Source organism: Amborella trichopoda, chromosome 7, assembly GCF_054954075.1.
Source record: "Amborella trichopoda isolate Santa Cruz 75 chromosome 7, AtrichopodaSantaCruz75HAP2 v2.0, whole genome shotgun sequence".
Taxonomy (NCBI): domain Eukaryota; kingdom Viridiplantae; phylum Streptophyta; class Magnoliopsida; order Amborellales; family Amborellaceae; genus Amborella; species Amborella trichopoda.
In genome coordinates this window covers 26391755-26405652 of record NC_142342.1, presented here as the reverse complement: position 1 = coordinate 26405652, position 13898 = coordinate 26391755, and the positions used below count along the sequence as shown (strand labels likewise).

General features: G+C 38.2%; 1 protein-coding gene across 5 annotated transcripts; it reads left to right on the top strand.

Moving 5' to 3' along the window:
* Nucleotides 1-1239: 1239 nt before the first annotated feature.
* On the top strand, nucleotides 1240-11686 carry LOC18424699 (uncharacterized). Of its 5 annotated transcripts, XM_020661732.2 has the most exons (5): nucleotides 1240-1319; nucleotides 2025-2219; nucleotides 7588-7692; nucleotides 10387-10479; nucleotides 10863-11686. In XM_020661732.2, the coding sequence occupies exons 2-5, from the start codon at nucleotides 2113-2115 to the stop codon at nucleotides 11398-11400; spliced, it is 843 nt and encodes a 280-aa protein (XP_020517391.1). In that variant the 5' UTR covers nucleotides 1240-1319; nucleotides 2025-2112; the 3' UTR covers nucleotides 11401-11686. The 5 variants fall into 5 exon arrangements, with proteins under 5 accessions (XP_020517391.1, XP_088728362.1, XP_011629131.1 ...); XM_088872236.1 differs by lacking the exons at nucleotides 2025-2219; nucleotides 7588-7692 and adding an exon at nucleotides 9732-9795; XM_011630829.3 differs by lacking the exon at nucleotides 7588-7692.
* The last annotated feature ends 2212 nt before the right edge of the window (nucleotides 11687-13898 follow it).

Sequence of the window (13898 nt, the reverse complement as noted above, 5' to 3'; positions counted from 1 at the left end):
AAGATCTAGAAGGAGAACAGCCAAGATTGGGCCCCCAAAAGATACTAACATATCTAAAAAGGTGGCAACGACCAAGGAAACATGGACATAAACTTCTAATGCCGTCGCTGGGCACACCAGACAACAGCCTCCACCAGACAAGTTTGATAAATACAATGTGGTCTCCCATCTGTGGAGGATACCTGCAGCATAAGCATCTATGACACCCTCATGCTTTCCAAAGAGCTTCGGACTGCACTCGACCAAGCTCTATCCTCCTCGGAAGAATTTCAAGCAGGTTGATCGGGTCGAATTAGACCACCCAATAATCTTATCTGATATAATGCCTATTACATTTTCTGATGCCGATTTACAGTTAAGGGTGAGATATCATAATTGTCCGCTGATTATAACTAGAGTACTTTACAGCACCCATGTAAACAGAATTATGATAGACAGCGGGTCGGCAGTCAATCTCCTCCCCTTAAGAACATTGAAGGCTGTAGAGATGAGTGTGGATAACTTGCAAGAAGGGCATACACTGATACAAGGCTTTAACCAAGCTACAAAAAAGGCCATTGGAAGTATAAGGTTGAAGCTCAAGAAGGAGGAATTAGAGGCATATGTCGCCTTCCAAGTCATTGAGACTGAGGCCTCTAACAATGTGTTGCTAAGATGACTGTAGTTGCATGATGACCTATTCTTCCTTTATTAATGAAAGTAATCGCTAATATTAAAAAAGAAAAAAAGATTGATGGCTTATATAGAATTTTCCTTATATAAGGTTGCAACCCTTTGAGATTTTTTTCATTGGATATAAGTCGTGCAGCTCTGTATAAAGCCATGACCACATTAAAAGTCTCGAGATCAAATAGAGACCATCTTCATTTTAGATGATGAGATTCAAGTATTAAAAAACTTAAATTTTTTTTAGAATAATTATATAGTAGTTTTTAAGTGATTTCCAAAATTTTAAATTGAAAAATTCTGCCACGGAGGTCTTCTAACGGACGGAGTAGGTCTTCTGATTGAGGTAGGAGAAATAAGCCAGTATGCTCCCTTGTAAACACGGGGGCTCATAATAAATACACCAACGTTTTGCCGTTCCTAATTTCACGATTGGGGGAGCAGAAGTGAATTTTTACCCGCCGCCGTACTGTTACTGGCGCAGCTTCGTTTTCAGGACGTGCGGATGTCTATAACCGCGGCCATACCCGAACCACATCCCTCGTATTTATTGTCCCCTAGGCAGTCTCTTGTATGGCCGTTTAGAGTAGTGCAGAGGGGGGTATTAGAGAGGGAGGTAATAATCCTAAGGGAAACGCAGTAAGCATTTCGAGGTTGGTTTGTAGATCGATCACTTGTTTCTGTTTCAAGTCTTGAGTGATTATTTGATCTTTCTTCGTTTTTTTTTGCCAACTACATGGTTTGTTTCATCTGGAATCCATGGAAATTTTACCCTGTGATACTGATATGGATTTTGTTTTTTTTGTTGGTCTACTTTTCTTCCTGTTCTATTTTATTAGGAAGATTGAGAGCCAGTGTTCTTGTTCGTATCTGTTGGCTCTAGGTTTATTTGTTTTGTTTCTATTAAGACCGCCTTTCTTCTTCTTGGTTATCTGTTTCTTGTATCCTGGTTATTATTTGTATGCTTTGAGGTTTTGTTTTGATGATATACTGTTTATTATTTGTATTCTGTGAGGTTTTTTTTTATGATAAGATGGGTATGAAGATTTGGAGGCACTGCCCTTACCTGCAAAAGTTTCTCCTTTCTATTAGCCGGTTTCTGTATCTGAAGGAATTGGGGGAGTTCTATTGATAATAATTCTCAATGGCTTGGAGTTGGCGTTTGATTGTTATGAAGAGATATGTCGTAATATGTTTTGGTGTAAAGGAAAAAATCTTGCTTTTGAGGATGGTTTTAGTGGTAGTGTTGGTAGGAGCATGCATGATTTTGGGATAGATGTGATATTGGGGTGTTAGGAACGAGTATGGTGGTGGGTGCTGTTTGATTCATGGAGGTTATTTTTGGGGTTGAATTACAGGGAGGAAGGAGCTGGTGTTGGTGTTGGTGTTGGTGTTGGTGGTGGTGTTGTTGGTGGTGGAAAGGTCATTCTGAAGGAGTGAAGAAGCATGTCAACAAGGAGTCTCAGCCCTCCAAGAGTTCGTAGGTCTCGCGCCAGTGAGCGCTCCTTATATCGAGATGCACCTTACAGGCGTGATTTTCGTCGTGGATCCAGGTTATTTTGTCATTTCTTGGTTATGATATTGAATCACTGATTCCTGGTTTTTAGTTAGAAATGCTTGTTCTTGGGGACTCTTTATATAATAACGTGCTTGGCAACTTTTTACATCTTCTGTTTCTGATTCACTTTTTTTTTCTCACTTTGTGTTTTTCCTAAATTCTCATATGTTTTCTATGACTTACTATGTACACATCTAAGATTATAACACAGTAAAAAATAAAACCAATAACGTACAAATATCTGTTAAACAGCAATAAATCACCCAAAAATTTGGATGGTGTTTCGGTTTTTTAAATTCTTCCTGTTGATACATTTTGGTTTGCTATTATGTGGTTGCAAACGTGAAAATTTTGATACAATAGATTTAGAGGAGGTATTTTTCTTGGATTCATTGATTATTTGCATTTCAATGCAGGATCCGTTCTCTTAATTTTGTTCCCCATTTATCGTGAATATCTTTGATTTATATGGAATTTAAATCTTAATTACATTAACCTTGTACCTGAGATTGGTGTTCCTGCTTCCAAGGTTTGTTTCCTTTTGGAATTTCCCTGTGCCATTCCCAATAGAACATGGTCTTTTTGCCTGCATTTGGTCTCGATCCCATGAGCTTCTCCTAGGTGTTTATGCTTCTCTGGAAAATTATAGTTTTGACAAATTGGTTTCCTTGCTGTATTTTTCAGAGCCAAGAGACCCAGTCTGTGGGTACTCTCAATGGTATATTGTAAACCCTTCCTTTTAATACTATTGTTAACTTCATCAAAAAAAATATATATATAATTTCGACAAATTTGTGTTGCGATGGCCATGAGCTTAGATATTTTGTATATCATAAGGGGATCTCAGGTTCAAGTTATTCATTTCCTGCCTTATGCTAGCTTATTTGCCTTTTGGCTATGTTTTTACATACTTAGCAAAATGTTGTTTTAGTTTCTATTTTCCTGGTGTATATGCACATTTAAAAACAGAACTTCTCTCATCCATGTTATAGATAAATTTTCAAAATCATGGGGTATGTTATTTTGATCCATCTGCTTTTGATCCTCATTGGTCCACCTCAATTGGCTCTTATTTGAAATTTGGTTGGAGTTATCTGATTCTTAGGATTGAGGTGGTGCTTCTAATTGCAGTTTATATAGAGTTTTGACTTGTTTGAAATGAGATTCCCTTTCTTATTATTCTTCTTCTATTATTTTTCTAGCCTGCTTTTGTTAATATTTTGTAGGAAAAATTATAAAGGAAAAAGTTTATATAAGGTTGCAACCTTAAAATGTAGAAGTACAGATGCACCTCAAAAATCCATCGGAAAAGGTTGTTTTAATGTTGAAAGACTCTCTAATTGATCATCTCGACATCGAAATGTATGAATGTGTAAAAAAATATATTTTAAGTCCCAAAAATAGTGCATCTTGCAACACATTATCTAGACCGTCCATTTTCAAGATTTTCACATGTTTATCGATCTACATGATTTTAACAATTTTTGGAGTTTAAAATTTTATAATTAGATATGAAAATACATTTTTAGATAATTCTAAGAATTTTTTACACCAAAATTACATGTTATAATAAAATTTGGTGGTGCGCCTTAATTGGATTGTTAAAGGTTGCAACCTTATTGAAACCACACCCAATTATAAATACCCCCCCCAATTTCAACTTTCTGCATATCCTACTCCCCAATACTTTTTGTATTAAACCCTAAACCCCAACACTATTTTTCCTTGTATTTACCCCGACCAAAATACCCTTTTTCCTCTCTCTTCCCCTTTTCAACCTACTTTTGTATAGTTCTCCCTCAAACTCTCTCTATATGCCCAAAAAAACTCTCTCATCCGTATTCTCTTTGTATCTCTCTGTACTTTCCCTAAAAAGCTCTCTCTCTCTCCCTGAACTCTTTTCTCTCTCTCTCTTAAAAAATGCGATCCAGTACATTTGGTTCCGGACCGCAAAATACTACAGAAATTTTTCTGCTTAAAAGATGTGGTCTGGTACTTTTTTGGTCTGGCACAAAAAAGTCCCAGACCGTAAAAATGCTAGGGACGAGAGAGAGAGAGAGAGAGAGACAGAGAAGTTTATTTGGGTAAAGTAGAGAGAGATATAGAGAGAATACGAATGAGAGTTTTTTGGGTAAGTAGAGAGAGAGTTTGAGAGAGAAATATAAAAAAGTATGTTGAAAAGGGGAAGAGAGAGGGAAAAGGGGTATTTTGGTCTCAAAATGGTTTGACTATTTGACTGGGGGGTAAATACTAGGAAAAATAGGTGTTGGAGTTTAGGATATAATACAAAAAGTATTGGGGGGTAGGATGGTATCTATAATTTTCCCTAATTTGTATGATTTTTATTTAGCAATAAAAAAAATCATTTCCATAACTTTTTTGGGGGAGTAAAAAATGAATATCTGAAAATTGATTTACTTTTTACCTTATATGATTAGCTGGTTTGTTTCTATATATTACTTTGGAGTTGCCTTCTCCTAAGGATTTATTTGGTACATAGTTGATGTCTCTTAGACCAAGTTGTTAAAATGGAAATATGGCTTGGAGTACTGGAAAATATGTTGCTCTTCAAGTGGGGTTTATTGGTGGTGGTGGTGTTGTTTGGGGGCATGCTTTTCCGTCGTATGGAATTAGTATGTCAATGATGTACCGGTCTCAAGGAAGTTCATGTGGATTGAAGTATTCACTTGAGTGTAATGAGGGACTTATGAAGCATAGCTATGGTTATGAGAAGGAATGAAGGTGAGTCAAGTTCATAGATCTGACATCTTTGAGCTTTATTTATATTGCAAGGTATCTTATGGGAGAGATTTTAATCGTGTTTTTGGTTTATTAGGTAGTAGTCGTTATGTTATATATGCCTTCCCAGCTATTTTTTTTTTTTTTGGGTTTTTTGTGATCGGAAAAAGGTGCACAATTTGATGACAGTGTAGTGGAATGAGTATATTATATATCTATTATGAACTTGTACTTTATATATTCATATTTTGCCATTTTCTAGTTAGTCATTTCCTGTAGTGTTTGTTTGGTTTTATTCAGTGAACGAAAATTCATCCTCCTGCCTATCCCAAGGGCAATCTGGATTGAATGGGGCCTAGCTTAGGGCCCATTTAGAAATGTACTAGGGCGCCCCCTGATGATGAATTTGATCGAGGGCCTTTAGTCTAGCGCAAAAATTGACAATTTCTTCCTTCAAAAAGGGGGGAAAAGGGTTTTGGGGGTCATTTCAGCCTCCCAAAACCCTTTTGTGCTCATTTTCTCCTTGTAAAACAATAATATTAAAAGTAAGATTTTGAGAATTTTTTGAAGATCAATTTTTTCTTGAACTTTACGATTTCGCAAGAAAATAAAAAAGAATTCAGTTCAGAACTTTTTGTTGGAAAAAAGGTCTTTCGGCAACCAAAAGTCACCAATTCAAGCCAAGTTCAATTAGGTTTTGAGAGCTCAGTCTATTTCAAGTCTTGGCGTAGGGTTTGGTGATATTGATGAATATTGGGTTTTTATTTTTATTTTTTGATTTTTGGCTTTGGATTATTCTCCCTAATAGAAGTATGGGGCAAATTCTGAGTTTTTTGATGTTTTATTAAAATTGGATAATTCAATCATACAAGGATATCAATAAACTTGAGCATGGTATTTTTGTTCTACATTATTAGCTTTTAGTCATTCAATTGAAGTTTCAAAGTCATGTATGTCTTAGTTTGAAATTCACAATAAGATAACACACAGAAAATTGTGAGACGATATTTTTAAATAAAAAAAATCTTTTATACACTTCATCAGGGGGTTTTAGTAACCAACAAGACCCCCAATTTCATCTTCGACGGCCTAGAACTCCCTTTGTGCCGGAAGCTCATGTATATGGATGCCCACCTAGGTGGCCATTTCCTCCTTCTTGAACATTGGTTTTATTCTCTGTATGTTTTTGGTGAATTTTTGACGTATGTTGCTTGATATATTCTATTATTTGTCCTCTTATTCCTCAAAAACATATACATCTATAACTGTGATTCCAGCTCAATAATAGCAACATGATGTCCAAATGCTATGAAAGGCATTGCTCACATTCTTCTGCCATTATTCCTAATTGATGCATTTTAGTTGGCTATTAGCCTATTATTGTAACCCGGCTTTCTATACCTGATTTTTATTAAAAAATAAGCATTTATTGTGCTACATTTTGTTTATTTGTTTGTATTGTGTTAAGTTCTATAGGACAATTGTGAGACTAGCTTTGTTTTATAAGGTGGAATGTTGGGTAGTCAATAAACAACATACCCATAGAATGAGTGTAGCTGAGATGATGATGTTGAAATGGATAAGTGGCAAGACAAGAAGAGATAGAATTAGAAATGAATACATTCGGGAGAATTTAGGTGTAGTAGGAATAGGCGATAAGATGAGAGAAAGTAGCCTTAGGTGGGCTAGCCATGTGTTGTGCAGACCCAGTACAACACTTATTAGGAGGTGCGAGTTAGTTCAATTGAAAGACTTAAAAAGGGCAAGGGGTAGACCCAAATAGTGATAAAAATATGGGGATTGGGCCTCACTGAGGGCATGACCCTTAATAAAGCAGAATGGCGGACCAAGATTCGTGTAGTAGACCCCAATTAATTAGGCAAAGGCTCTAATGATGACGATGATCAATTTTTTGGAAAATTTTGGGGTGCTATTTTGGTGGGATACATGGGAACTTGAAGGTTTATCTGCAGCGATCTTGTTTACAATGTCTCTTTTTGCATTTGTTTGGTTTATATATAGAAAATTTGTTGTTCTCGTAAATGGTATGGAGGTCATTTGATAGCAGTCGTCGTCATATATAAAGCTATGCAAGGAGTGGATGAAACATCTAGCTTTTAAAGTAGGATGTAGGGTTATTATAGTGTTTGATAGCAATATTGTTTATACGGTCTGGTTGTCAGGGAGTTGGTGTTTTTTTGTGAATGGCAGACTTTTTGATGTTGGAATGGAGTTGTAACTTGGACTTGTGCATGTAGGGCTTGTATTTCGTGTTTGTCATAAGATTATGAGATGGACTAAGGCATTATTTCAAACAACATCAATGTTTATGGGCTAATCTGATAAGTTCATGTTACCGAGCTTATGGTGCCCTCTACATGTGAGATTTTTGGCTCCAGGTTATTCTGTTTTATGTTCTCACTTTTGAGATGTCCATTTATGATGAAATTTCATTTGATGCATGGATTTAGAGTACTGACAAGGTTTATACTATTTTGTATTGCTGTCTTCTAATTGTGAAATTCTCAACAATCCTATATAAGGGGATCCTTGTTGAATTTGTTTTTGTTTGCTTCTTTAAATATTTGGTGTAAATGGTTTGGTTAAATTGCTTGGACATGCAGACGTGAAGGCATAACCGAAAAGGAACGAAAACAGGAACAAAAGAAACAAGATAAAGTTAGGAGGGAAATAATAGTCACCAATCGACAGAGAGTGACCCCTCAAAGGTCCTCCCTTGTGAACAGCCTGCCTCTTAATTAGCCTCTTTGAGCGTATTCTAGCATGAATTGGCTGCCTTTTGTCTCTATTAAATCTCATCCATGATATTAGCTAGTCTCTAATGGTAATCTGTTTCCTTGTGGGTGATTTTATGACAATGAGTGAGTTCTTCTACTTTCAAGGAACTTGAGGAAACATGCGAGATACCATTAAGGCCTGTTAAAAGGGCTATTGGTATTACCTCTATAGCATCACAAGAAACGGTAGTTTTCAGGTGGACTTCTGATACTCTGGCTCAGCTCATTCTTGAGTTAGGTCCTTGGTGACTTGGTTGATTTACCTGGTGCAAGCACATATGGTGATCAATTGAATAGTTTAGTGAAAGGTTTCATATTTGAAAGATTGTATATTTCACTTACAGTACTTTAATGTTTGCTCATGCTAGCCATGTTTTTCAGACCTGGAGAATCTATAGACTGTGAAGTGGGAAATCTTTTGGTAGATGAGGAGTCCTGGCTTAGATAGATGATGGCAATGATTCTATCTTCATAAGAGTTGTGGCCTTTTTATATTTCTGTGTGTGAAAAAAAAGAAAGAAAAGAATGGTTTGTGGCCTTTTCCTCTGATGGAGGTCAATTGCGACAAATCAAGAGATTAAGGATAGATAGAAGAAACCTGGATATGTTGCAAACACAGCATCCATTGACTACATTGCTTTAGATGCTTCAATACTTATCACATGGCTTGCAATTGCATGCATGAATATCATATTAACTTTCCATAAAGAGAGGGCAAGATCATACTCTCTTTCATATTATGTATGTGAAAACAACCACCCAAGTTGGGTGCCCTTTACATTTCCTAAAAATACTCTCTATAGATATCTCTTGAAAGAATTCAATATGTATTTTGAAGGAGAAGATGGCAGGGAGGCCTTGAAAATGGGATCGTGCATACAAAGTGGTGGGCTGGAAGTCGAGACTACTGTTAGAAGCATTTTGTGGTGCTTATTTGAGGCTATGTTGCATGATGAATAATTGATTTAGGCAGTCGTGGTACTTGGTTTTTCTGGAGAGTTGGGCGTGTTATTTACTTTAAATGTTTCCCAACGTTAAGTCTCCTGTGGAAAATAAATCTCCATATTGTTGCCCCAGATGATCTTCCGGTCCCCCTCTTAAGCATTCTGGTTGGACATCGAAGACTGGGAAAGAAACACCTTCGAGTTCAATCTGTTCAACACATATGATGCTTCAAAGGTAATATTAAAAGACTACTTATCTTGCAAGGGAAAGAGCTCTCTTTCAAGAAATAAATTCTTGCTGGAAGGAGTCATAGAAACTCAAGACAACCCAGCTTATTCGGTTATGTCCTGACTTAACCATACATGTATGTTTCTAGAACAGTATGTGTGAAGTTGTAAGAGATTTCAATTGCTATAGGTGTTCATAATTTTGCAGCCTGTGGTTTCTGTGGTGCTCATTAGCATTACATATGGCCTTTATGGGTTCGCTGTCGGACATCTGGATTGTTGACTAGGGTTCTTTGATATATGGCCTTGATGAATACCCAAGTTGATAGTTGTAACGTCATATGTTGAGAGACTTTTGAGCCCCTTCACCTAAACAAACTTATCTTTGGATATTCTTGACCGCCACCAATTACCTATATTGCTCCCACTTGCATTGCCTAAGGGTGTTCCCATTCAACCATTGTATTTACCTCTTCTAGAGTGCAAATACTTGCTCAATGTTTCAGTGTAGTAGTGTTTATAAGAATGCCCAGAGTCTGTCGAGTTGCCTGAGTTGACTTGGATCTGGTATTTCTTGAGTTCTTAAAACGTAAAAAAACACCCCTCAATATTGATTGCTTACTTCTGGAAAAACTGGTCATTATTTTCAAAATATTTCCTTCAAAAATTTATTTTTTGAACAAAAATACATGGCCAATACATTAGAAATTTCTTCTACTATCTTGACAACCATTCTATTTGTATGGAAATACTACTTTTATATAATAATTTTTTTTTTTGTTTATATTTTGACTTTAGGGAGACTTGGCTAAGACTCAATGAATCAAATTGGCGTATGGGAGTTATCCAGTCCTGGGATTAGGTGTGTCTCAAGCAGAGTTTGGGTTTTTGAACTTTGCCTTCCAATAGCATTGAACTGGGTTTCATATATTTTACTATCATTTTGAACTATTTATTAAAAGTGCCTAGAAAAGAAAGAGGGCATGATCTTGCTTTTGGTGGCAAATCAGGGGAGCTGTCCGTTTTCTTTGATATATACTTCTGTGCTTAACAGAAATTACAATCTTGGAGAGGACTTCATAGAGAACTATGTAATCAATGATGTAATTTGGACCATTTGTGTGGTGTACTCCGAAGGACCCTTCGCATACCACTTTCCACCTGTAACTAGCTATGGATGCACAACTCAAGATTCAAACTTGCTCACACTTTTATACATGGAATATGTACACGTATATAACATTTTATGCACAATGCCTCTTCTGAGCTGTATAGGGGGGTTTCTTTTGTTTTTGTTTTTGGTGGGGAGAGAGATAGATCCATTATGGACATATTTGACTATCAAAATGCATTGAATCGTTTTTATTATATGAATTTCTAAACTGGAGTGAGTTTCAAAAATTTCTGAACTGGAGTGTTATAAAGACATGTTTCTTACAATGCTTTCTTTCAGGCAGCCCGAGTTGTGCAGGAACTGCAAGAGGCTTGGACATTTCGCTAGAGATTGCCCCAACGTCTCGATCTGCAACAACTGTGGCCTTCCAGGGTAAGTGAAGACCCAATGCTATCAGCCTTTCTCCAATTATTTGATCGATTTTGAATAGTGTTTCCCCCCGCCACGGACTTGCTATGTCCGTGGCAGTTTATTGAATGGAGCTGCAACAGATGGCGCATGGTCTTTGGCGGTTTCTGTGTGTTTTTTGACTGTCATGGACATGCTATGTCCGTGACGGGGTACCACTACGGACATGCTAGGTCCGTGGTGGTCTTTAATCCTCGCTGTCCAAAAAAATCAGACGGTGCTGAGCCTATGTGCGAAACACTATTCATTTTCGTCAATAAGCATTGCGTTGTGGCTTCCTATATATATATATATATGTGTGTGTGTGTGTGTGTAGGTATATGTATATCTAAATCTCTCCTTTTCAGGCATATTGCAGCAGAGTGCACCAGCAAGTCACTGTGCTGGAACTGTCGAGAACCAGGGCACATGGCGAACCAGTGCTCCAATGAGCCCATATGCCACACCTGTGGAAAGATGGGTCATCTCTCGAAGGAGTGCTCAGCCCCTGAGTTGCCCCCTGGTGACCTTAGGCTTTGCAACAACTGCTACAAGCAGGGCCATGTTGCAGCCGATTGCACAAACGAGAAGGCCTGCAACAATTGTCGAAAAACCGGTCACTTAGCTCGTGATTGCTCTAACGAGCCTGTGTGCAATATTTGCAATGTTGCTGGCCATGTAGCTAGGCAGTGCCCAAAGGCTGAAGTTTTTGGTGAGAGAGAGCGAGGTGGGCGGGGTGGCTTCAACTATAGGGGGGACATGGTGTGCAGGACTTGCAATCAGGTAGGGCACATGAGCAGGGATTGCATGGGGGTTGTTATATGTCACAATTGTGGGGGGCGTGGGCACTTAGCCTATGAGTGCCCATCAGGTAGGCTTATAGACCAGGGGATGCGCAGGTACTGATCGACTGAATTTCAATAGGTTAAGATCAATGACCAGGAGCTCGATGCGGATGTGTGTATGTGTGTAAGACATTAACATTATTGTCAAGGTAGGATACTTAAGAAATCTAGCTTGGGACTTGGTGTGGAAGTTTTTCATTTATTTTAATGTTGGATTATTGTGTTGGTTCGCTTGTGGTCGACATGAGTGGTGTTTAGGATTACTTGTCTGATGTCTCTTGGGACCCGATGTATTTTGTTTGTTGGAGGTTCTTGACAATCATATGAATGTTAGGCTGTTTCCTATCTATTATGTTTTTGTTTTTGCCCCATGATATGGGGATCTCATCTTAGAAAAACGCAAGGATGCTGATATTGCCACTTGAATTTTTTCATCTTTGTGCTTTCGTGATAATCCTCAGGTAAGATATTAACGTTATTTTTATAGTTGACAATACATAATACGTTAAATTCAAAAAACATTCAGATAGAAAGGTTTGACCCCAGTTGTTTAGCGAGGGAAACGAAAACGGCCCCAACAAAAATGGGCATTACCTTTGCTTAAGGGCCGTGCTTCATGGGACTTGCCAAGCATGCTTGGAATCAACTTTCATGGGCTTGCAATCATACTATTTTATTCTAATCACAGAGCGTGCCAGGAACCCAACTTGCCAATTTATAATGTTTATGGAGCTCTTTCTGCCTGGGATTTAAAAAATGGATTGATGATTAGGATCGAGCATTGCAAAAACCGATTCAGATCAGTGAATCGGCGGTTTGGATCGTTATTTTGCTAATAGTGAACGGGCAAAAAAAACGCATGTAAAAACAGTGAATCGGCCAAGAACCAATCTGAATTGGCCAAGAATCGGTGTTTTTATTGTAGCAAACACGTTTTTTTATTGTAGCGAATCGTCGGTTCTCTTCTAGATTTGGGCGATTTTTTATATATTTACAGAACCGGCGCAGGGTGACTAATTTTTGGGTACGAGTATTGAGGCCCAGCAGGTATAAGAAAGTTTAAGACCTTCAAGGAGTGCCCCACCCTTGACCAGGCTTAAAGATGCAAACTCCAATTGGGCCTATAAGAAAGTAAAAGAAAGTTTAAGTATTCCAGCTTTTTGTAATTGCCTAGGGAGCAGCCATTAGAAGGTGCTGGGTCAGGAACCTTCTGCAGTTGTGACCAAGGGATGGACCTTGAAGTGATCCTAGAGATGGAGCTCCAATTTAGTACAACGTCTGATGCTTAGAAGCACAAATATTAAAGATGGAGCTCCTGAAAGATGACTAGGGCCTTGTCGTGTCTTTGATCGCCAAGTAGGTCTTTGATAGTCATCAAATCGGACTCCTAACTCTCAAAGATTTTCGAGCTGCGTTCCATCTAGATTTTCAAGTTGCACCAAAGGAACAAGTGGGGAATGGGATAGAAAGATAGGCTTCGAAAAGCTGCTGAATTAACTCTCGGAAGACCTAACATCCATCAAGGATCCATCTAGGTTTCCAATACTTGTTTCGTAAGAGGAAAAATGTGAAAATAGGTGAACTGCCTCCTCATTTGCACCTGTGTGGTAGACAGACACCTCTGTTATGTGTACATTGGCGACTTCACCTTATTACGCATAACAAGCCAAACAAAAATCTAGATCTTCAGGGGAACTAAAAATGGCCACACTAGAATAGGGAGGGGAATTGTCGGGCTGCTGGGATGAGCTCATAGCAGAAAGACACTGTTGATAAACAACCAGAGATGCGGTCCGAAATCATCTTGTCCACCCCTCGAGGGTTGAATTGCCAGTTTAGAGGGGATAAAAAAGCTTCAAACTGGAGGATCTCCTCTTCAATGGGTTTTTCGTTAACTGCAGGGACCAAATCAGTTAGTTCCCCAATGTCTTGTAAGACTAACAATGACAAAGAATAGGAATCAGTCCATCCAACCATAAGTGAGAAACTAAAAGGAAAATGCATCACGGACACCACATACCTACTTTGGGAAATGATTTCAAACTTCCTATTTACAAGATATGGGATTCGCGCCCCTCAAACCGCGAGTTTTAATCATGTAACCTTTCATATTCTAGTCTAGTATAATCCCTCTTTTCACTTTTTCGACATATTGATAGAACATGTGGGGGTGCCTGTTCAAACCCCTATGAACTCAGAAAAAAAATGGAAAGGTTAACCGTGACACTTCAATCCAATAATAGAGTGCAGAGGCCAAAGAGTAGTGTGTCCAAGGTATTACCTCCACCCCATTGGGAATGGGGTTGAGGTTATGGTGGTAGCATCACCTGAGCTTCAACTATCAGTCTAGGTTTTCATTCTCACCGACGTAATCAAAAACCACTTACTATTTTTAAAAAACAAGTAAGGGCATGTATTCCCTACTGATCGACCCAAAAAATTATCTCCTTTCCACTAGTCTTTCTACAACTACGGTTCTCAACCGTAAACTATGGGTCACTCTCACTCTAAACTATGGGTACAAGGGACAAACCCGTTTTGGAACCCTGAGTACATAGT

Coding starts and splice junctions, on each gene's coding strand:
- LOC18424699 (XM_020661732.2), top strand. CDS start 2,113: ATGTCAACAAGGAGTCTCAGCCCTCCAAGAGTTCGTAGGTCTCGCGCC. Junction 2,220..7,587: donor GATTTTCGTCGTGGATCCAG/GTTATTTTGTCA, acceptor TTGGACATGCAG/ACGTGAAGGCATAACCGAAA. Junction 10,480..10,862: donor AACAACTGTGGCCTTCCAGG/GTAAGTGAAGAC, acceptor TCTCCTTTTCAG/GCATATTGCAGCAGAGTGCA.